A 22,929-nucleotide genomic window follows, 5' to 3' on the forward strand; every position below is an offset into this window, starting at 1 on the left:
TAAATTCTCTTCAAGAATGGTATTCTCTATTTTTCCATCATTTTGATAGTCTATGGTAAATAAGAAAATCTACATATATACTACATTCTTAAACCAATCCACACCTCTACATAATAAAATAATCACTTTTGCAAATATGAAAATCTCCTTTTGTACTTTTTGGATTCGTGGTATTATTATTAGAATATTTTTACGTATAATTCAAACATCATACTGCAACATCTGAATATATCACATTTTTTTTCATAGAGAAAGCTAAGTTAAACATTCCACATCACATCTCTTGTTGGTTGCACTTAGATGAGTTTGTAAAACAAGATATTCATTTAGGGAACTATTCCCTATGCTGAAATTCAGTGACTGATACACAGTGCTTATGAAAAGCTTTGACTTTAAAAGTTGAAACAAACACATGAAACAGAAGCATTTTGCTGATGCTTGTTTTTCTGGGACATGGAAGTATCAGTGGCAATGGCACCAGCTATCTGTTCATTTACTTCCTTTCCTTCACATACAATACTCACATCGCAACCTTCTGGAGCATTCTGCAGTATCTGATCAGCTATGCCACTCCCTTTCCTTGATCTCATTTTTCTGTGCAACCAAAATGTTAAGTGGTTCAAATATAAGACTAAATTATCTATTCTTTTCTGAAGAATGCTTATATAGCCCAAACTGAAATTGGAGTGTGATACATTGATAGTGTGGCATTCTACCTTATTTGGGATTTGCTGGCTCCAATCACTAGTTTTCTTATTTGAAGAATAGGAATCAGGTCATTGATAGCCTTTGCAATCAAGTCACTCTCAATCAAGATGGTGTCCACCTTAACCTGCTTCATAGTTTTCTTACTTCAAATCTTTGATTTTGGGTGCAATTTGGAAAATACTTCCATTTGTAGAATTAGTACCTTGGAAGCAGAACATAATTGGAGGAATTTGTTGAGGAGCTCTCTTCTCTTGCCTCTTTTTTGGGCCATGTAGCTCTCTACCTGCTCAGGACTCGCTTGGTTCTTTGGAATCATTCCCACTCCCACTGTCAATACCAGAAGCACAGTGGCAAGTTAGACACATTCACAAACTCACAAATGCATATATGCTTAAATTTGGCTAATTGGAATCTTCAAGTTGAGAAAATTCTTATTTGCATTCCGACAAGAAAAATCAGAAGAATTCAACAAACGAGCTTTGACTTTATGTACTTGAAATTCACATTCCTTTATTTCAATCATGTAGGACATGAGGACTCTATCATTAGTCCACATTTTGTACTCATGGATTATCATATTTTCTAAGCCCTCAAAATTGATTCCCGGGTTATACTGAAGAAAACCGAATGAAAAAAAAAAGAAAAAAGAAAAAAAGTAATCATGTTGACCTTTCAAACTGTCAACCATCTTATACATATCTCTTGCTGATCTTGGAAGCCATTAATAATTATTTTGTGGTCTTAAAAACAGCATGGTGGTTAAGACCTCAACCTCACAGGTAGGCCAAGGGTGTGAACAACTTGCACCTATCTACCACAGAGACAGAAGAGAAAGAATGATTTAAAAACTACAATCCAAATTCCAAAACAACAAAATAAATAAAGAAATAAACAAAAGGGACATGAGAAATCTGGAAGAAAAGTTACAGGGATTTGGAAGGAGGTGGATCTCTGGGAAAACGTGTATGAGATAGAGCATGGTAGATGGAGTGGTGAAGTTGTTTAGGGTCCATGACAAGGCTTCGATGCTACTCTGGCTCTTTCCCACGGCCACATAGACAGTGTCTTCCTCCTCCTTCTCGTCTTCACCAATGGTAACCATAGGTTTAGGAGCATGATTGTTGAAGAGGAAGTCTGAGGAGTTATCTTCCTCTATCTCACTCACGCTGCTGCTTCTTCCACGGTAGTTGTCCTCCACCTTCAGGGACACAGCTTCATCTGAAGGGTGCAAGGTCTGAGTTAAGGTTTCAGACATTTATATGACTGAAGACGTGTTGTTGTGTGTTCTTGGCTTTGGTGAAAGGGCAATAATAGTTGTCTTTAGAAGAGAGTTGAAGGTGTAAATGAAGACGGAAAGTGTGGTGTAAATGAGAGAGAGAGAGAGAGAGAGAGAGTTGAATTAATAGTAGCACCGGCCTCAGGGACAATTTTGATTTGAGGGTGTGAAAAGCCATGTGGTAGACTAAGAAATTTAGAGTTTGAATATAAACTTTGACTTTTATTTTTGACCTACACAAATGTGTTGTATAAGATATTTTGGAACTAAAACAGTAGTCTCTTTTTGCAAATTTATGACTTTCTTTTTATTTTTTTGTTTTATAATTATTTATATATTCAGAAACTAAAATTATTAAGGTTTTTTAATTAAAAATTTACTTTTAATTTTTTTATTATAGTGGTGTTATTTTATATTTAATAATAATAATATTTTGGTATTTATTTTAAGATGTAGTTAATTTACCTTTTTTGGATGATAAATTTTTGTATAGTATTTTTTGGTTAAGCCTTGGGTTTTGTTTATTTAATTTAAAAGGGGAAAACAATTATGGTAAATATTTTAAATAAAGTAGAAAAAATATCTAATACATAAAATAAGATTTTTAATGAAATGGTGTAGTACATTTATTCATGAGAGTTTGTCTCATGAGTTAGTCATTTACTTTTTCTTTTCAAGTTTTTGGTATGGTTCTTATTGGGTAAGTCTGTTGTATATAGGTAAAAGTGATTGAACTTCTCATGCCATATTATGACCTATCATTGTCATGTGTTTATAAGCATAATGGGCTTGTAACAATTTATGAATGGTGTTGGATGATATGTTAATGGTGTTGCATCAAAGAGCTCACAAATATATTTGAAGAAGTTGAAAAATATTATATGTGTACAAAAATTGTTGTAATGTGAGTTAACCGAGATGAGTTGTGATGCTCATTTGAACAAATGATAAGTTTGATGACTAAAGTGATCAACGCAATATTATTGATGTTGGTGTTATTTAAAGAAGATTGAAAATATAATTAAAAAAAATAATTTTAGTTACAAAACATAATTAATTACTATATTACTTAAATTATAAATTATTTTATAAACTTAAAGTAATTTTATTTTTATTTAATCATTAGTTATCAGAGTTTTAACTATTAATTATTTTTTATTTTTAAATTAATTTTTACTAATTTTTTAAAGAGTAATTTAAACTCTATAAATATTAATAGTTAAAATTTTAATAATTAATTTAAATATAATTTAGAAATTATTTCATAAATTTAGATACTAATAATTTTTTAATCTTTAAAATATATATAATTTGATTAATATAGTGATTAATTATTTTTTATCTTTAAATTTAGTTGTTATAATGTAAGTTTTGGTTGCTTCACTTCACTTGTGTATCATAATGTTGGAAGCAAATGTAAGATAAGTCCAGCATATAAATATTGAAACAAGTATAAGTTTATAGACTTACATCAAATAAGAATTTAATTATTTTAAAAAATCTAAAATTATAATTACATAATAATATATATTTTTCTTAAAAATATAAAATTTATTTATATAATAAAACATCAATAGTTATATTATTTATGTTATTTTTTTATCAACTAGTTTATCAATTTGATTAAGACGTGATGCGATAATTTTTATGTTTATAAATTTGGGTTGATGTTGTGAGTGGAATTTGGAGACATAGGAATTCGGTGACCTTCGACAGGGGCGTGGTATATACGCTCGAGGTATTTGCACTGGTACAGGTAAATGTTTGGTCTTGAATTTTTGCAAAGTCCTGTTGGAATTCCTTTACGTACCCCAACTGGGTTTTGAACCCAGTGGATTGTATGAGGCTGATTGTTTAATGCTTTCTTGAGTTGTTTTGGTTGTTCCTTATTTAAGTTGGAACATCTTCAACAAGAAGGTGTTCCTTAGTTGGAGGTTGGTAAGGCGTTAGCTATTTATGTATAAGGGTTGGACCACCCCTGAAGTGGTTCCCATTTATTTATTTTTTATTGCTGATAAAAAAAAATCACACATCCTTCTATGCATCTTTCACATATTTGTATAATTTTAATATCTATAACGTTACTATATATATAATTGAATTGAAGAGAAGATTAATATATAATATTATATTTAGTTAGCAGAAGTAAACTATTTAATAACATAAAAATTGTTTATATTTGCACTATTTTTATAAAATTGTCTTAAATTTAACTTATGAAAAGACAATTGTAGTGATAGATGGAGTTTTAGTTTTTTAAATTAAACTTTTTAAATCTATAATATTTACAAGAGAGAAAAATACTTAAAGGAATTTTGGTCAATTTTTTTTTTTATAAAAAAATTAATTTTTTTATAAAAAAATTAAAATAAAAAATCGTGTCTAATATTTAGGGTGACTGAGTCTAATTGAGAAATAGCATTATATTTAAGGTAAGTTAATCTAATTAAGAAATAGCATTACATTTAGGGTGACTAAGTCTAATTAAGAAATACCATACCTAACTAAAAGATATCTTAAGAGTTTAAAAAACACTACTTTTGTCTTCAATGACTACATTTAAAAAAAAATTAAAATAATCGTGGTTGTCTTTAAAAAAAGAAAAAGCTACTAATTAATCCAATTCTGAAAATAAGTTAAAGTGGTTTATATTTTCAACTTTATAGAATAAAAATTATTTGACTTTTTAAAGATTCAGGTTCAATGGATTTCACATTTTTAAAGTAGTGTTTCACTCGTATTTAAATGTTCTATCTGGTTTTATATAGCAAGAAACTCAAAACATGTTACAATATGACAAAGTCCAATCAATCCCTTAAAAAATGTTGATATTTAAATTATAAATTTGATTAAAAAATCTTAGTACATAATTATATATTAATTTAAATATAATTAGATATTAATTTAAAAATTATTTATCAATAATAAAATTAATTTAAAAATTAATAATTTTTTAATCTATAAAATAGTACATAATTTAGTCAATATAGTAATTAATTATTTTTTCAATCTAAAATTAATTTCTATTAAATAACTTTTTTAGTAATAATATTTTTTGTGTTATTAAATTAACCCAACTAATATTCTAAAAGTTTGCTAAACTTTTAATTAACTAACTAACGTGATCATATCAACAAATTAGGTAGTGCCTAATTATCACAAATCAATAGTTTTCAGAGTTATTTTTTAAATTTATCTTTGATTAGGAATTTATGTATTAATTAAATATATAATATTTGTAGAGTAATATTTGATTTTTTAAATTCGGTGTGAAGATTAATATATATTAATATATATATATATATATATATATATTATATTCGTTCTCATAGTTTTCTGTATTTTAAATTATTAAAACAGATTCAATTTATTAAGTAATTTAAAAAATATATTTTAAGTTTTTTTTAAACTTATTTTTAGGTTATTTATATTATTATCTTAACCTTTTCTATAATTATTTGATACTCTTATTCTATATTTTTTTATAATTATAATTGTTTCTTAATATTTGATATTAGAGAAAAAAATATATATCATTTTGATATTGAATACTTTATAATATTATAATGTTTTTTTATTGTGAATTTATTTTTTTTATGAATTTTTTAATTAATATTTAAAATAGTAAAGATGTAAGTAAGAGTATATTTGTTCTCTTATAATAATGAAGACAAGACACAAAATTTATACATATTGATGAATTTTTATTTCAAAAACCAGGATAAGATAATCAACCCCATTATTATCCTTGTGAGAATTATTTATAATTTTTATTATTATAACCTTTTGTATATATATAAATTATTAAAATAGTTATTAATATTTATATTTATATATAATATTAGCGTAATTTTATATTTTCAATATTTATACATGTCAAATTGTATGTTTGTAAGAGATATCAATTACTTTATGTTATTTTGCAAACAACAACGTAATAAATAAGTTTTGTCAAATAATGACGTTGAACTAGTTAAACTTTAGTCAAAATACGTGCATAGGCTTGACGAACCATCTACAAGCCTAGACTAGGGATACACCCAAGCAGAATAAAATTTGGAATGGAATATATTAAGTTCAAAATTATTCAAAAAGTCTTTTAAATCTAATATGTTTAACTTGTTTAAGTAAACATAAATAATTTGTTGTTAATACTATTATTTAAAATAATATATATTTAAATAAGTTATTATGAATGTAATTAAGATGAAATCTTTTTGTTAACCTATGAGTTTTGGTCTAGTCTTCCATATTTTTATATTTTTTTTTTAAATAATATTTTTTTCATATGATGACAGATGATTATTGTTACTTGAGGTGTCAGCTTAACTGAGATGTCAAGTTACATAGTGATACCTACGTGAAAAATTTTTATAAAAAAAAATTAAGATGAGATCTTAAAATAAGTTTATATTTTATTAACATTCAGAAATTCTTACAACGTGTAACCTATATTTATTTTCATTTATGTTCCATGTCTTGAATGAGTGATCGTAATCATGATAATTTATAACTTGTTTTATATAAATATTTTGTTAATTGAGTATTGAATTATTAGCTTGTTTAGGTAAGTTAAACGAACCTAAACTTTAATATGGAAACAAATTTTTAAATGAGCTAACAAAGCAGGTCATACTTTTTTAAAATAATACATATAAAGCCAAAAAAAAAGTCTATAGCGCGTAACATGTTTGATTCCTAAACCTATTAATTTAAGAAAAACTTGTCCGATCCAATCTATTTTCATCCAATAAAAACAACTGTTTGATTTTCTGATCACATTTTAATTAAATAATTTTATCTGGGTCTATTATTATATCATAAATTTCATGTTTTACTTAAGGTGAAATAAATAATATTTAATATGAATAAATTAATGTTACAATAGTCTCACAAAAAAAATGTAAGTATTACGGTAAAAGTATGAACCTAATAACCAGAATAAACTAATATATCTTAATTGAATTGATTTGGGTTGAGTTAAATAAACTTTTTAAAACCAAAATGTACATTTTTTTTTGTTTCTTGTTGAATAAAACCAAAATCCAATTTGTAAGCACTGAACCAATACACTGGAAATGGAGTCCCTTTCATGTTAATAAGGTGGAAGGATGACATTTTTGAAAGGTATAATAGTTAAAGAATTAAAGGGTTAATTTTTTTTATTAAAACTTTTGTTAATATGCTTTTTTCATGAAATTTGAATGTGATTTTAATAATAAAAAATGATTTCCTTTTTGTAAGATCCTTTGTGAAAAGTAAAAGCTGCATTACGTAGAGTTATCATGATACGTGGTGCTTTATATTTATGTGAGATATGTTCCTGAGTGCAACTTTCTTTTTAGAGAAAAAGCGCAACCTTCTAATTGTATTTACTTTCATAATCCGATAGTTAATAAGGTAATTACTTGTTTTGTGGTTTAAGTTTACTTAAATTAAATTTTGTTATTAATTATGATATAGATCAAAATTGGAAATGACCTGCTAAGAACTTGGTTTATTTAAATTATGATGACTCACTCGGCTTACTAATCTAATCTATGATAAAAAAAAAAACTCAATATAGTCTAACATAATTAAAAAAATAGAATAAAATAAATATACATGATACACGCGTTTTCTGTTGTGCTCTCGAGTTATTTAGATTTTATTTATATATTATTTATATTTAGCATTTTGTGTTTGTCTTTGGTATGTTTGTTAATATGATATTTAGAATTATCATTTACAAGTATTATTATTATTATTATATATTAATGTCGTGATCATTATATATGCATAAATTTATTTTATTATATATATATATATATATATATATATATTTAACACATGATATGGTAATAATATGATAATGATTTTTTTTTATCATGATTATTCTAGTAATTTAAAATTTGATTAACTCGTGGTGAATTGATACAAATTGAATATTTTGTTTTCACAAATTTACAGGTATACATCAAAGTTAGTACGTGACAATGATCATCCATTCGATTTAGAGATGATATGAAAAATACTTTTATACAATTCAAATAAATATATCTTTGTTTACGCATTAATACTATCATAATAAAAAACATATTTTTTATGTAGTTATTATAATATCAAACTGCTATTTTTATCTTGATTTTTGGAATTAAACAACTGTACTGACTTATTTTAATATTGAAAACAAATGAAAAACATTAATAACTTTTGCATAGTTGTTTAAAAAATATTTCTTAGTAATTTCTTAATAATGGAAAAATTATTTTATAGAAATATTAAACATATCCAAAATGGGAATAAGGAATCTTATAATATTACATTAGCAAAAATGTCTATATTTTTTAGAGATACCTATTTTTTTCATCTAAATTATTTTTTAATTAAAAAATCTGTAAAATAATCTAAATTCTATTTTGTTTTCCTTTCTCTTCATCCATTTTCTTTTCTTAGAACAAACGTACAACAAGATATTCTTTGAATTATAATTTATTCCAAATTCTAGCCTCACTTGCATTTTAAAACAAATACTCATTCTATTTCAAGAAGTATGTTATTGTCTTTTTTTTTATAAAGTTTTCGTGTTAGGCATCACTATGCAACTTGACATCTCAGCTAAGCTGACACCTCAAGTAACAACAATCATTTGTCATCACATGAAAAAATATTATTAAAAAAAGAAAAAAGAAAGAAAATACAAAAATATGGGGAGACTAGACCAAAACCCATATGTTAACACAAACGATACATAGGTAGATTATACCTATTCATAAATAATTCTAAGAACAGACTAACAGGGAGTCTATTATACCAATGAAAAGATTATCTATGAATAAATCCTAAATTAGCCAACTTATCAGCACACGCATTCCCTTCACGAAAAATATGAGTTACCCTAAACCTGATTGTCCCACAAAAATTAAGACAAGTATTCCATCGATTTTGAAGCATCCACGGAACATTAGTCCTAGCAGTAAACGCAGCACAAACCAAGGCAGAATCACATTCAAGCCAGACATTAGTAAGTCCCATTTTTTGAGCTTCCTCCATAGCATGTATAACTCCATAAAACTCAGCAACCAAAGCAGTTTGAACTTCAAGAAACGCTGAAAAAGCACCAATAAATTCTCTCATACTCCCACGAAAAATACCTCCACAAGTAGCAAGACCAGGATACCCCCTAGCAGCCCCATCAGTATTAATTTTGACCCAGCCTGGTGAAGGAAATTCCCATCTAATAGGAAGAGGACGAAGAACTTTACCGCTACGAGTCTTAATACCGAAAAACTTAATTACGTTGAAGTCCAACATATCATTCTTCATTGAAGCTTTAGACAAATTTTCCACTAGACAAGTTAAATCTTTAATTATCGAAATAGCCTTAGAAACCCCAATCTTATCCTGAAATCTAGCATAATTCTTCATACGCCATATCATCCATATAGAAAAGGTTATCACCGCAAGCTTAATCAATTTAACCAGAGGACTACCATCACTCTTAATAAAAGAAAGTATATCATCCTTATTAGAGAAATGAGAAGTAAGAAAAATTTATTGTTTCTCATGGGAATATCATAATTTTGTTTAGTGGCATGTCAATAACATAAGATATTTAATTGTTCTGTCATTTTTAAAGTTCACGATTATTAGATGTTCCTTTAGATCTCATACATAAACATAACTTGGATTTAGGAATCTATTCAATTTAATTAGATAGTTACCTCTAATTAATTACTTACCTAACTTGTGTTTATTAATTACAATTTTTCACAATTCTTAGGTATATACATTTTGAACCTTTAACTATTAGTTAAAAAAAACCTTAAAAAAATATCTATACTTATCTACTTGCATGTTAGATTAACTAAGGACCATGTTTGAATTTATGGTGGATTGATATCGTTTGTATGTAAATTAGATTAAATTTTAATTAAAATTCAAATAAAATTAAATAAAATTAATTTTGTATCTTTGTTATTGTAATTTTTTAAACGATGTAATATTTTGAGTCTATTTTAATTTTAACATCCATCAAAACTTGTAATTACAAATTGCAATTTTTTAAATAAACTTACTTAAAAATTGAGAAATATGAAAATTGGAAACATAATTTAAGAGTGGATTTATGAACTTGCATTTGAATATCCAAATTGTAACCTTTTTAAATTTGAAATTTTCACTTTGAGATTATCTACATCTAATAAATTAGTTCAATAACATTTTTTTATTTACATATGGAAACGAAAAGAAAGAGAAAGGATAACGAGTAAGAAGATAATTAATGTGTGATTTATAATGAGAATAAACAATTCTAGAATTGACGAATGTTTCTTATTTTTTTATTTTTCTTCAATCAAACATGCACTGGATTAACTGAAACTTTATATAATTATATTAATTGAATATGTATTTTCTGAATAAATATTTAAAACGAAGATATGTGTTTATATACACATATCTTTATACTCATAAAACTTTAAAAAAAAATTAAAAAGTTTACAAAATTGTTGGGTTTCAAAATGTGAATAAAGAAAAGCATAAAGTTTTTTAGTTTGTTTAAAAATATTGTCTCAACTTGTAATATCATAAACTTTTGTATTCAACTACAATTACAATAAAATATAATATAAATTGCACAAGAGTGAACTAACATAAACAAAATCATATTTATCAGAAAACATAATATATAATATATTGACATACTTGTATCAACTTATAAACATCACACATCACAATGCATTCTCAATCCAATAATTTCATGAGATAATCATAAATTACACCATGATTTTCTTAGAATATTTAAAAAACACTTCACATTTAAAACCATTTTATGTCACTCATAGTTGTAAGTTATAGAAATGGATTGAAGAACCCATGCCTCTGTTTTAAGTTAAAAAATTAGTATATATACCATTTGTGTGGAATCATAAATAAATAGTCTCAAAACATGTCTGAGAGAATACACAACTAGTATACTATAGAGGCAAAAACACCATGGAATATGTTAAAACCATGTTTAAAATTTCAAGAACATGTTGATACACGTTGCATCTTCTCATAATGGACTTTCCATTGATGGGACATTCAAATGTTGGGCTATTTCTAGCCAATGCCAGGAAGGTAAAATGTCAAGGTAATTTCTTCAAGCTTCTATACTTTATTAACCATTTTTCACCATTATACCTCCTACCAAGAGAAAGAAAAAAAAAAAGATAAAAAATGAGTAAAAGTAGAAGTAATTTGGTTCAAAGTTTTTAAAGATTTTTATTGAAAAAAGATACTAAACATTTATTAATATCTTATGTGAATAAGTATTATATTGTTATCCGTTGTAAATCATTTCTTTATTAATACATGTTAATAGTTTTTAATTTTAAAACATCAAAAAATTAAATGCCCAATTAAATTTTTACAAGATTGGAACTTATAAAAAATAGTTCTGGTCCAATCATGTAGCTTTAGAAATTATTCTTAATGAAAATGTTTAGTGTTTTACTTAGTATTTTTATTTTTATCAAACCAAATTTATATAATTAATATATTATATTTTAAAATAAATTTCTTTAGTTGCACAAATTAAAATATCAGTCCTCATATACTCCATCCACCACTAGTTCTCATATATATCATAACCTCAGTTTTATCCCTCCTTGTTCATATCTATGAAATATAATTACTTAACATAACAGGTTCAGCAAAAACCATAAAAAATGAAAAGGAAACAAATTTTGATTCATGGTTTGATACAAATTAGCTCTGATTTCCATGTGTTTTTTTTATATAAAACCTGAAAGAGCAAATGAATGACACGAGGATAAAAAAAAATGTTGTCATATTATCTAATAATCTTAGTTTTGTTGTTGTTCACTATTACAGTAAGGTGCTAAAACAAAAGAAGAACAGAAAAAAATGTGTTCTTAACAGATTATGTGATTTTTTTATGAGACAACTGATATGATATCACTACACTAAAAATATCTCTAAAAATTGGACATTTCAGATTCAATGTTTTCTGCTATTTCATTTATCACTGATGTTTATAACACAGAACAATTATACTTTCATACTGCTCAATTCATTCAATGAAATAATAGTAGTTCTTCTCTGTGCCATATTGTTCTTCTTTATTCTTTTAAGTTTTTTTTTTCTGTGGTTGTTTTCACATACCCATAAATAAAATGTTAAAGATATGTCTAATAATCATAAATATTAGTTATAACTTTATACAATATTGGGCATTGGACTCTAAGCCATATTAAATCATATAATAGGGTAAATGTCATATCTCATATCTCTTTTATTTATAACATTAATGATATATAATAATTTAAAAATATAAATATAAAGTAAATAAACTATCTTATATAATTCGGATAAAATAAATAATTGAGGCTCTTTTTAAAGAGGTAAGGAACATTAACTTTGAATAAAAAAAATTGGGAAAACAATAAAATTTAAATTCTCCAAAGAGCATCCATCATAAGACGTTCATGAATAGGGGATTGGAATCATTATGCTAGAGTATATTCCATTTTTTGTTATAAAAAGATATGAGAGTAGGTTAGATTTTATTCCATAAAGTTCATGTTAAAATAAATAAGAAAATAATTTAAATAGTTATTTTTTTAATTATTTATTACAGTCACACTTCCCAACAAATCAAATTTAAATCGGTCGGTGGAAGATAAATCAAGCAGACCGGGACAGAGTGATGAACGGCTCATTTTGTCATGCCTTTATCATCCCACAGTCCAAGATGGAGATGACGAGATAATTAATTTATTTAAATATAAATTTGAATGTTTTTAAAAATATAAACATTTCATTGTTTTATTTCTAAAAAAATATAATTATGATTTTGTTTATTTTTATATATTTGTACAAGTTAATTAATAAATTACGTATTTTTGACAGTAACTTAAATAAATATGTTAGAATAAAAAAAATAAATTATATTAGATATTTTTTAAAAGAAAAAAATTATAAATTAAATCAATAACTGAAAATATAATATTTAAAATCTCTAAAAAAAAAATTTACAAATTAAATCAATAATCAATAAGAGCGAAAATTTGTATTTAAAAAAAAAAGCTTTTTCTTTTTAAAGTACCCCTTCTTTTTTATATCGATAACTTTCATTATAATCATAAATACTTTTCTACTAAATGAACTCTGGTAAGCTAAAATTATTAAATTATTTTAATTTAAATATTAAAAAACAAAATTTGATCGATTACAACAATTCTATTTAATTTATGAAGAAGTAGTTTTGATAAAAGTATGAAAGATTTCCCTCCATTTTGTAAAATTATTTCTTTATTATATTTCAAATTTCAAGACAATCTTAGGTATTACTAGTTATATTCTTACATTTACAATTAATAAATATAATTTGAATTAACATAAAAATAAAACCATAACATAAACTTAAGTTTACAATTTTATTTCAATTAAGATGATTTATTATATTTTTAATAACCTAGCATGAAAAAAAGTTACTACAGATTTGATTAAAAATAATATTGAAAAAGACATCCAACTAAACAATTAGAATGCAAAATAGAGAGAGAGAGAGAGAGAGAGGTGAATGACATGAATCTTGGGTATATCTATCTATGCAACTATCTACCTCTGAGTCACTTGCTGTACATTAAGTAGAATGACTGCATATAACATCAAACTTTGGTGTGCAGTACTGTATCTGTAACAGTCAAGCAATGCAAACACTCTAGATAGTGAGTGAGTGAAGCACAAGCTACAAAAACTACCAAACAAATACTCCTTTTTTCTTCTCTTCTTTCCTCTGCTGGGCTTTTGCTTCTCTTCATTCTCTCACCAACACAAAAAAATGAGCCTTGTTGTTTCTGAGGATGCCCTCAACAAGCTTCAAGCTCTCATGGATCAAGGTCTTACCTTTATCACATCTTCTCTTTCTTTTTTCCATCTTTCTCTATTTTTCTTTTCTCTCTCCCCCCTTTCTCTTTTCTTTTTTCCTTTTATTGAATTGTTTCTTTCCAATGATGCTAGTTGAGGAGGAGTCACTGCTCAGAACTTTTCAGGTGACCATTTTGGTTACTCATTCCCATATGATTTTAACATTTTAATTTTTTTCTTCTGTTTTTGTTTCTTGGATGTCTGTTTGTTTTCAACATCTGCGTGCTGACCCTGATCTCTCTTTTTTTTGTGTGTCTGGCCTCGGTAAATTGCATGTGGTGGTTCAATGGATTTTGTTTACTGTGGCCTTTTGAACCCTGAAATTCTGGTGATTGCTGCTTCTATGTGTTTCATGGATGCTGTTGACTAATTGGCTCTTCTACATTCCTCCTCTCCCGTTTAAGACTTTTCTCTGGTAGTGATGATTCAGCTAAAGAAAGGGGGAGGGGGGATGAGATCTGATTTCAAGTGTGAAGGTCAATCAATGTTGTACTTCTTGTTAACTTGGTTGAAAGGGGACAATCATTTCGTATGGTTCACACCTCCTATTATTTGAGTGTGTTGACATATATGTAGTTAGAAATAAGAACTTTCTATTTCTGGATGGCTGCTAATTTAATCAATTGCGTGCGATTATCTACCTATCCTAATTATGATGGAGTTTGGTGTAATCTAGTGATCTCTTAGCAACTTATTGCAACTGCTCAAGGACAAGTGTTTTTCACTTGAAAAACACTCTATTCCCTTTGGAATTTAATTGCAGCTCTTTGCAGAATGTTCATCAAGGATGTGTCACCGAAACCCTAATGAGATTTCTAAAAGCAAGGGAGTGGAATGTTACCAAGGCACATAAAATGGTAAGACATGTGCAGTGGAAGAGCCATGTTATAGCGATGTGGCGGTGCTGTAATGGTTGTTTAGCAATATTGGTTTATTGTTGTTAATTGGCTATGTTATTATCCAACTAATCTAGTTGTAAATGCCTGTATTATTTTTCAGATAATCGATTGTTTAAATTGGAGAGTGCAAAATGAGATTGACAACATATTATCGGTAAGTCTAGATTCCACCAATCCTTGTATATTATTGTTTGGACATTTTTTAGCAGTTCATATTTTTTTAGTTTGGAGTTTGTCTGTGATTGAGAGATGTTCTCGCCGTGGGCCTTTATGTATTTTTTGACAAAATCTTATTAAAATGTATACTTATTGCACAAGACTATGAGTTCTTACATGTTATGCCTGGATGCTGTTTCATTCTTTCAGAAACCTATAATTCCTACTGATTTCTACCGAGGCATTCGTGATTCACAACTTATAGGTTTGTCTGGGTACTCAAGAGAGGTGAGGTGCTCTTCAACAAACACAACCTTTTCTCAGTACATATAATCTTAGTTGTGCTTGATTGTTATCTAAATACATATTTTTATTGTCATTAACTGGCTTCTTATATCTCATGCCAATTTTAATGCTTGTTCTGCCTCCCATACTTTCCAGGGTCTTCCTGTCTTTGCAATTGGTGTTGGGCTTAGCTCATTTGACAAAGCATCTGTAAGAATTTTTAATGGCTATGTTTGGACTTTAGAGCACTATCTATTTCTTTTTCTTAAAAACCTTGTGTTCTTATCTCTTCTATTTCTAACACTATTTTGTGTGCTTGTATGATTGCAGGTCCATTATTATGTGCAGTCTCATATTCAAATTAACGAATATCGTGATCGTGTAATATTGGTGGGCATTTCACTTTGGAGTCCTTTTAGATTCTTAATTTTTTGATTAACCTGCTAATTTAGCTTCTGCTCTTTTGTTTGTTTTGACCCGATGTGCTTGTAGCCTTCTGCTTCAAAGAAGCATGGGCAGCCTATTACCACATGTGTAAAAGTTTTGGATATGACTGGTCTGAAGTTGTCAGCCCTGAATCAGATCAAGGTACATTCTAATTGATACAGCTACCTGGTACAGCAGGGTTAGTACAATTGGGAATTGAATGAATTCATAATACATTTTGATGTTAGGAAAATAATCATGCAGGTTTGTGTAAATGGTAATGCATCCATTAATTAAGAGTCGGTAAGGTGAAGAGATTTGTGTTCGTAGATTAACATTTACATGTGATGTTCAGTAAACTAGAGCATATCCGGAAGTAATGGACTTACTCAAAGTTGCACTGCAAGATTGAGTTTAGATTAAACTATTTTTGTTATTACTTTGTGCATAAATGCATAAAGCAGGAGAGTTGGTCAACTTGTTGCCTTTGTTTTTAAATATTTTCCAATATCGCTGAGTTGTCTTTCATGCTGATGCAGTTGTTAACAATAATATCATCCATTGATGATCTGAACTACCCTGAGAAAACAAATACTTATTACATTGTAAATGTGCCATACATATTTTCAGCATGTTGGAAGGTATTCCTTGTGACTTGGTTTTCTGTATGATATTTTTATTCATTATACTAGTTTAAGTTGTGCACCTAGGGATAATGCTTAAGATTTGCATTGGCAGGTTGTGAAGCCACTTCTACAAGAGAGGACAAGAAGAAAAGTGCAAGTCTTGCCAGGTTGTGGGCGAGATGAACTGTTGAAGGTAAAGTGTTTTTTTTTTGTAGTTTTAATTCTCAGATAAGAACTGATGGAAGTACATAGTCCCAGCAGCAGAGGTTATCTATGATAAAAATTTTGTTTTGTCACGAAGCTTGATCTCAATTTTGCTCAAAACCATAGACTCCTGGAACATTAATTTCAGAATAGAAAAGAGAAGTGTAAAAGTAGAGGACAGCACTGTTTCCTTTTAATGTAATAACAAAGGAGGACAATCAAACAGAAAAAAACATGTTAGGAAAAGTAAAAGTTAGGCAGTCCTTGAAAATTTGTCACAGAGAAGCTAAATTGGCAGTTTTATCTCCAGATAAGAGACAGTAGCATATGCCTATGCATGAGAATCTTTATTGTATTTCTTCCAAGAACAGAATAGAAATAAATGATTACTTGTCTCATAATTAAAAAAGGTACATTATTCCAGAATGAACACAGTGCTTTATTAGATCCATAGATTTCGCAATTTATGTTTCTCTGGCATATATACATCTGTGCACTGTTTTTCCATAAAAGGTAGCAGTAGCCAGAATAGCACAGTCCATTCCTGTGGAAGTGCATACAATCTTATCCTGAAAATTTCTTTTCTATTCAGTCCTTGTTAATAAGCTTGTGGAGTATTTTCTTTTTTTTGTTGTTGTTATAAACAGGAAAATGTTGGCTAAATGCTTGGTAACATGTTGTCTGCTTTAAATTAACAAATAAAATTTGCATGTAGATCATGGATTATGCATCACTGCCACATTTCTGTAGAAGAGAAGGCTCTGGATCATCCAGGCATTCAGAGAATGGAAATGGAAATGGAAATGAAAATTGCTATTCCTTGGATCATCCTTTCCATCAGAAGCTCTACAATCACATAAAGGAGGAATCCAGAATCCAAGAACCTGTTGAACCAATCAAGCAGGGATCATTCCATGTAGATTTTCCAGAACCCCCTGCTGAGAAAGCTGAGATTGTCAAGACTTTAGAGTCTGAGCTACACAAGTTTAAGATCAGCAATGGAACTTGTGATTGAAGATTGTTTGATACTGTTGCCAATGTTGGCGATGTTTTCTTATGTAGTACAAGGGTTCTTCCTCTTCACTACCATCAGGATTCCGCAGTACTAGTTAGCCTTGTTTATGTTAGCTTCAGAAATTTAGGGAGTAGTAAGAATAAAGCGGATACTAGATTTGCATTATGCCTTAATAGCAAGTACGAAATGTTATTAAATCTGATCATTCCCATCATGTTTCTTCTAAATCTAGATATTTGCATATTTAATCTTCAAATTCCCTTCTCAATTTAAATAGAAAACAGTTTGTGTTCCAAGTACTGAACTTGGAAATAAAGAGTGTATACATGTGGAAAGAAAACCTTATTCATTTCCATTTTTTTTTTACATAAAATAGTAGAATGGAAAGACATTCATTGATAAAATTCTACCGACAACATATAATGTACTTAAAATTTTCAAACTAATGAGTTAGTGGTTACATTCTCAATATCATATATTAATTATTCAAGTAGTATCTATTTTAAACCATCTAATATTTTATAATTAACATAAGTGGTCAGACACTATAATTGGTAAAATATGTAATAACCATGTTCTCAATTCTTATATTATTTCTGGTTCAAACCTATTAATGTTTATTTATTTTTATTTGAAGACTATTAATGGTATACAAATTTGAAGTTTCATTAATTATTTTTTCAACCTTTTATGGAGTTAAGAGTTTAAATTAGCCATACATTATGTCGGTTTATATGTAGTTGCTATATTGTTATGACACAAGCAAAATTTCCACGTTCCTATTCTGCTACGCGGTTCTAGCTGGGCCCTCTTGGCATTAAACACATTTTAATGTCCGTTAAATTTCACTATACTATTTGGTCCATCGTTGAACAGTAAAAAGTACTCAACTTTTTCTTCTTTTGGTACTTACTTTTTTCTTCTGTCATCATTTAATTTCTTTTACCTAGAAAAAAAGGCCACTTGCAAATGTCACTTGGCTTAGGAGGAAAATAAAAAAGGAACAGGAAGAAAAAAAATCGTCATATGAGAGTGATATAAAGAGAAAGTAATGAATAGATAAAATATTGGTGCAATTGGGGTAAGATTTAAAAAGACAGGGATTTTCCCTGAAAATATTCGTAAATATTCGTGAAGTGTTCAATAAAAAAAAGTATTTGTTAGATGTCTGACAATTTTAGTATAGTTCTAACATAATTTTTTAAAAAAATTATATTAATTTTTTAAAAATTCAAATTTTATTCTATAAATTGTTATTATAATTATAAAATAATAAACAAATATTTGTGAAACATGAAAAATATTTTTCTACTCCAAAAATAATCTGGAGCATACTTGTGTGCATAAATATTTATTGTCAATTTACATAATTCATAATTATATAATATATATAGATCTGTGTCTCTGTGTCTTACATTCTAGAGATTTTACGTATGTTTGTGTCGTAGTGTCGTGTCTGTGTTACATATATGGTTAGACGGAAAGAAAATAGAGGATTAAAAAAAAAGAAAAAAAAAGAAAAAAAAAGAAATATGTAATAAATATTAAGGTTTTTTTTTCATTTGATTTATTATCATAGTCACATACTATTCCTATATCTTAATTTTCTGTAAACATGTTTGGAGAAACTGAAAAATAAAGACTTCTTTAAAAAAATAATGAAGAAAAAAAGGAAATCAACTTCTTCCTTCCTAAGTTGGATTAACTTATAAATAAATTGAAATCAAATTTTATAAAACAACTAATATAAAATAACTTTTATAAATTAATTTAGAGAATCGTTTTTTTTACCTTATAAAAGGGTTTATGATTTTTTTTTCCTAACAAATCTCTTTATATTTTACCATTTTTGAGAGAATTCTCCTAACAAGATGCAGAAGCTAGCCTCAGCCACTTTGAATGGTTTTTTGGGAAACAGATACACTTGTTATGCCGACAAATTGCTTTATAGTCACATTTGGGTTACAGAAATAGAAATAAAATATGAAGTTCATGTCGTAAATTAGAATTGTGCATACTTTTTTTAAATTCTTGTTTTTAATCTGTATATTAGTTATATCAGACAGAAGAGCATTTTATTTTACTTTTTTGAATTTGTTCTCTCTTAAATTTCCAGCTTCTTCACTTCAATTACCACGTTTGTGAATGATGAACATCAAAGAACAGTTAGATCTGAACATTTTGTCTAAAAATGCAGAACATGAAATTTTTGCGTTCCCTAAGAACTGAAGAAACTGGGACTTTGACAATAAGCATTCACATTTGCATGGAAGTTGGAAACAATGATATGGCTTTGAAAGCTAAATGGGAGAGATGATTGATGATATGGTGCAAGGAGGCTTTGAACTCCCAAGAGAAATTAAGCCACAAATCCAATGAATGCTATTGAATATTGATTAGTGACAGATCCTTTTTGCTGTATAACCGAGACTGAGTTTTTCACTTTTAAATACGCAGAGGGATTGGTCTTGGAGAATTGTCTGAGCATTCCGAGTTTTGTTCTTCTAGACGCCTCTTCTTTAGTTCGCACTCAACTGCAACCTTTGCAGAATCTGCCATCTCTGCATTCCTCAGAGCCATGTCTGTTGCAGCCTTTATTTCCTCAATTGCTTTCAGGTTTGCATCCACCTTTTTGTTCACTTCATTCTTTCTTGAGTTGATTGCTTCCACCTGAACCAATGATGCTGTTTCTGTTCTGTCAATCAAATCTTCAGATTCCTTTATTTTCCCACTCAATGCTGCAAACTCATCAACTGTCAACACAATCTTCCCATTTGAATCTAAAACTGAGACTGTGTCTTGTGTGTTGTCACTGTCAGACATCATCTTCATCTCCTCAATGGCCTTTTGTTCTGCTGCTTTTGCTTCCTCAGCCTGTTTCAGAAAAAGCTCTAGTTTCTTCTGCAATTCTTCTGCCACGGCTTTGGATTTTTCAGCCTCGTGCTTCAGCTCTTGAGTTTTGCTTCTCATTTCTTCTTCTTCCCTTCTTGCAGCTTCTGTCTCAAATGAAAGCTGTTTGATCTTCAATTCTACTGCAGCACTGTCTTCAGATTCTTTTTCCACCGCAGAACTTGTCTCTTCTGATCCATTCTGTAGTTTATCAGTTAGGGTAGCAGCAAGGGCTTCTGCTGCCTGTTCCTTCTCCTTGAGTTCCTCTTGCTCTTTCTTGACTTGTTCTAACTCTGTCCTGAGGGAATCCACTAGGTTTCTCAGGGAGGTTTCCTCTTCAGCAACTTCCTGAAGTGTTTTCGTGGCTTCTTTGATCTCCAAAGTTATTAGTCTCACAGAATCCATCTCTGAAGCATGGGCCTGTTTCATCTGCTCTTGGAGAACCTGAATCTCTTCACTTGTTTCATGAAGTTTGTCCTCTAGACTTTGTGTTAGTTCATGGTCATACTCATTCTTCAAATTCGTCAATTTATTCTGTGCTTCTTCCTTGGCATTTTCGTAGAAACTTAGTCGTGCTTCTCTTTCTTCCATGACCTTTGCCTGACTATCTTGGGCTTGTGATGAGGCAGCCTTCAAATGTTGAATTTGTTCTTTCATGGTTGCAATTTGCTTTGAGAGTTCCTGGAGCTTTTCTGAGTTCAATTTTGCAGAACGCTGAGCCTCTCCTGCTGTCTGGAATGCAGCCAGTTTTGCCTCCAAAGCTGTGTCAAAATCCTGCCTGATTTTATTGAGTTCTTGTTTGGTAGCATCTAGTTCCTTTACTGTTGTTGTGTACTCCTTTCTTGCATGCTCTAGTTCTTGTTTCCAAGCTTCATATCCTATAGCTTTTTGGGATAATGCCTGTTCAAGTTCTTTGGCCTGATTCTTCACAGCTTCAGCAGCTTCTATTGCTGATTGCTTTGATTCTCTCACACTGACGAGCTTCTTTTGCAATTCCTGAAGTGTCACATTGGCCTTAGCAAGCTCGGAAAGTGCTTTTCCTTTTGTGCTCTCAGAACTATCCAGCTTTTTCTTTATCATCTGTAATTCTCTTTGGGCCAAGAGAAGCTGAGTCTCCTTTTCCAGAACATTCTGCAAGTCACACAATTTACTAATTGTGTATCATGTATAACTTCTCAAAGAATGACACTACTAATAATGAAAACTGTCACAGTTGTTAGACACCCAAAATCATGCAAATGAAGCACTTATGCAAACTTGGAAATCTCCTCAAACCGTGTATGCCTTGCAAAGACAAAGAGAATTTGTTGGGTTTCTTAAGAAAAACGTATTTAAGAAAAAGAAGACGAAATATATTATGAAAGGAGCTTACTAAACTTTTATCTCTAGTTTTATATATAGAGCTAAAAATGAAAGAATATTAACGACATCTTAATCTTAAAATCAACTGGTAACATCCTTAATCTTGAGTTAAATGATAAGAATGATATTTTTTTCTATCTGAGTTAAACCTTGAAGCCTAACAAGTTTCTTAAAAAATAAATTATTCATTTTCAAATTGCAGATATGCATATTTTCAGAAGGGTAAACGTTTCTATAATTAACTAGTATATAAGGCCATCTCTATAATTCTGCTATTCTGGGTTTTGAATCCTTGCCTGAAATTGTTTTTGAGGAAAATTTATGTTTGATGTTTACCTCTGATGATCTTCTCTTGATAGAAGAAGAACGCCTTTCCCTTGAGACGGCTACTTCACCAAATAAACTAACAGCTGCTTTAACAGATTGAAATGGAGCCCTTGTGTCAATCTCTCCAACTTCTCTTGGAGAATCAGATTCCTTTTCTTGATCTCTAATTCTGAAACTCATTATATGCTGGCAAAAGGTATCTGCATGCATGCAGCAGATGATACATAGCAATGCACCACATTTAAAATATGACATTTATAAGATATAACCCAAAAGGACTAAAGTTATGTAAAGCTTACCTTAATGCTTAATGTTACAACAAAGGATATAATGAAACAAAATATGGAGGCAAAGAGTCCTCCTTGCACTTGATCAGGTAGGGCCCAGATAATGAATTTGAAAAGTGGAGGTGTTGGAATTCAAAAGAACCCAGATGAAAACGTTGGTTCCTTTTAAGTCCAACTTTTATTTACCTTCCCGATGAGAATATTCAAAGAAAAACACTCTAAAATATGGCTGGTTAAATTTGTTTGGATAGAATTGATTATATAGATAACTTATATTTGGTTAAGAGGGATTTGTGGTGGTGTTGACATAAAAAGAAAATGGCGGGTTGTCAAATACAAAAATGACCCTTTTCCATTCTGTAGATGGGAAAGCTTTGGAGTACATGCGGAAAATGGGGAAGATTCCAACAAGCCATGATGGATATAACATTTTACAGTAAATATGAGTTGGAAAATTTATCAAAACCATTTTAGCAGAAGGTCAATCTGGTTCAACTCAGTCCATGGTGTTTAGAGGTTGGCAATTCCTTATATGGAAAGGTGGCTACTCCTC

The 22,929-nt window shown here is 29.0% G+C and overlaps 3 protein-coding genes across 7 annotated transcripts; 1 reads left to right on the forward strand and 2 right to left on the reverse strand.

The window, feature by feature from the left end:
- Positions 1 to 214: 214 nt before the first annotated feature.
- LOC137832120 (U-box domain-containing protein 35) lies at positions 215 to 2,115 on the reverse strand. Of its 3 annotated transcripts, none has more exons than XM_068640133.2 (4): positions 1,636 to 2,115; positions 911 to 1,035; positions 717 to 832; positions 215 to 594 (listed from the first exon to the last, which is right to left on the reverse strand). In XM_068640133.2, the coding sequence occupies exons 1-4, from the start codon at positions 1,961 to 1,963 to the stop codon at positions 393 to 395; spliced, it is 771 nt and encodes a 256-aa protein (XP_068496234.1). In that variant the 5' UTR covers positions 1,964 to 2,115; the 3' UTR covers positions 215 to 392. The 3 variants fall into 3 exon arrangements, with proteins under 3 accessions (XP_068496234.1, XP_090160255.1, XP_090160256.1); XM_090304129.1 differs by lacking the exon at positions 1,636 to 2,115 and adding an exon at positions 1,378 to 1,515; XM_090304130.1 differs by lacking the exons at positions 215 to 594; positions 717 to 832; positions 911 to 1,035 and adding an exon at positions 1,411 to 1,515 and having other exon boundaries at positions 1,636 to 2,093.
- An 11,436-nt stretch (positions 2,116 to 13,551) lies between these two features.
- LOC137832118 (phosphatidylinositol/phosphatidylcholine transfer protein SFH9) lies at positions 13,552 to 17,725 on the forward strand. Of its 3 annotated transcripts, XM_068640128.2 has the most exons (12): positions 13,771 to 13,872; positions 13,994 to 14,025; positions 14,305 to 14,429; positions 14,674 to 14,757; positions 14,900 to 14,953; positions 15,166 to 15,243; positions 15,397 to 15,450; positions 15,571 to 15,630; positions 15,733 to 15,828; positions 16,206 to 16,307; positions 16,405 to 16,485; positions 17,212 to 17,725. In XM_068640128.2, exons 3-12 carry the CDS (start codon positions 14,322 to 14,324, stop codon positions 17,509 to 17,511), a joined length of 1,017 nt encoding a protein of 338 aa, XP_068496229.1. In that variant the 5' UTR covers positions 13,771 to 13,872; positions 13,994 to 14,025; positions 14,305 to 14,321; the 3' UTR covers positions 17,512 to 17,725. The 3 variants fall into 3 exon arrangements, with proteins under 3 accessions (XP_068496231.1, XP_068496232.1, XP_068496229.1); XM_068640130.1 differs by lacking the exon at positions 14,305 to 14,429 and having other exon boundaries at positions 13,552 to 13,872; XM_068640131.2 differs by lacking the exons at positions 13,994 to 14,025; positions 14,305 to 14,429 and having other exon boundaries at positions 13,693 to 13,872.
- Positions 17,726 to 19,666: 1,941 nt separating this feature from the next.
- LOC137832117 (weak chloroplast movement under blue light protein (DUF827)) lies at positions 19,667 to 22,383 on the reverse strand. The gene is made up of 2 exons (XM_068640125.2): positions 22,099 to 22,383; positions 19,667 to 21,531 (listed from the first exon to the last, which is right to left on the reverse strand). The coding sequence occupies exons 1-2, from the start codon at positions 22,342 to 22,344 to the stop codon at positions 19,957 to 19,959; spliced, it is 1,821 nt and encodes a 606-aa protein (XP_068496226.2). The 5' UTR covers positions 22,345 to 22,383; the 3' UTR covers positions 19,667 to 19,956.
- Positions 22,384 to 22,929: the final 546 nt, after the last annotated feature.

The sequence above is a fragment of the Phaseolus vulgaris genome, chromosome 6, assembly GCF_051622355.1.
Source record: "Phaseolus vulgaris cultivar YP4 chromosome 6, ASM5162235v1, whole genome shotgun sequence".
Classification (NCBI taxonomy): domain Eukaryota; kingdom Viridiplantae; phylum Streptophyta; class Magnoliopsida; order Fabales; family Fabaceae; genus Phaseolus; species Phaseolus vulgaris.

What these genes read in the sequence shown, in the direction of transcription:
- LOC137832120 (XM_068640133.2), bottom strand. Translation starts at nt 1,963, where the DNA reads ATGTCTGAAACCTTAACTCAGACCTTGCACCCTTCAGATGAAGCTGTG. An exon ending in AATTATGTTCTGCTTCCAAG is followed by an intron (nt 833 to 910) that starts GTACTAATTCTA and finishes ACTATGAAGCAG; the next exon opens with GTTAAGGTGGACACCATCTT. An exon ending in GCCAGCAAATCCCAAATAAG is followed by an intron (nt 595 to 716) that starts GTAGAATGCCAC and finishes TTGGTTGCACAG; the next exon opens with AAAAATGAGATCAAGGAAAG.
- LOC137832118 (XM_068640128.2), top strand. Translation starts at nt 14,322, where the DNA reads ATGATTCAGCTAAAGAAAGGGGGAGGGGGGATGAGATCTGATTTCAAG. An exon ending in TTACCAAGGCACATAAAATG is followed by an intron (nt 14,758 to 14,899) that starts GTAAGACATGTG and finishes ATTATTTTTCAG; the next exon opens with ATAATCGATTGTTTAAATTG. An exon ending in ATCGTGATCGTGTAATATTG is followed by an intron (nt 15,631 to 15,732) that starts GTGGGCATTTCA and finishes ATGTGCTTGTAG; the next exon opens with CCTTCTGCTTCAAAGAAGCA.
- LOC137832117 (XM_068640125.2), bottom strand. Translation starts at nt 22,344, where the DNA reads ATGTCATATTTTAAATGTGGTGCATTGCTATGTATCATCTGCTGCATG. An exon ending in TCAAGAGAAGATCATCAGAG is followed by an intron (nt 21,532 to 22,098) that starts GTAAACATCAAA and finishes TGTGACTTGCAG; the next exon opens with AATGTTCTGGAAAAGGAGAC.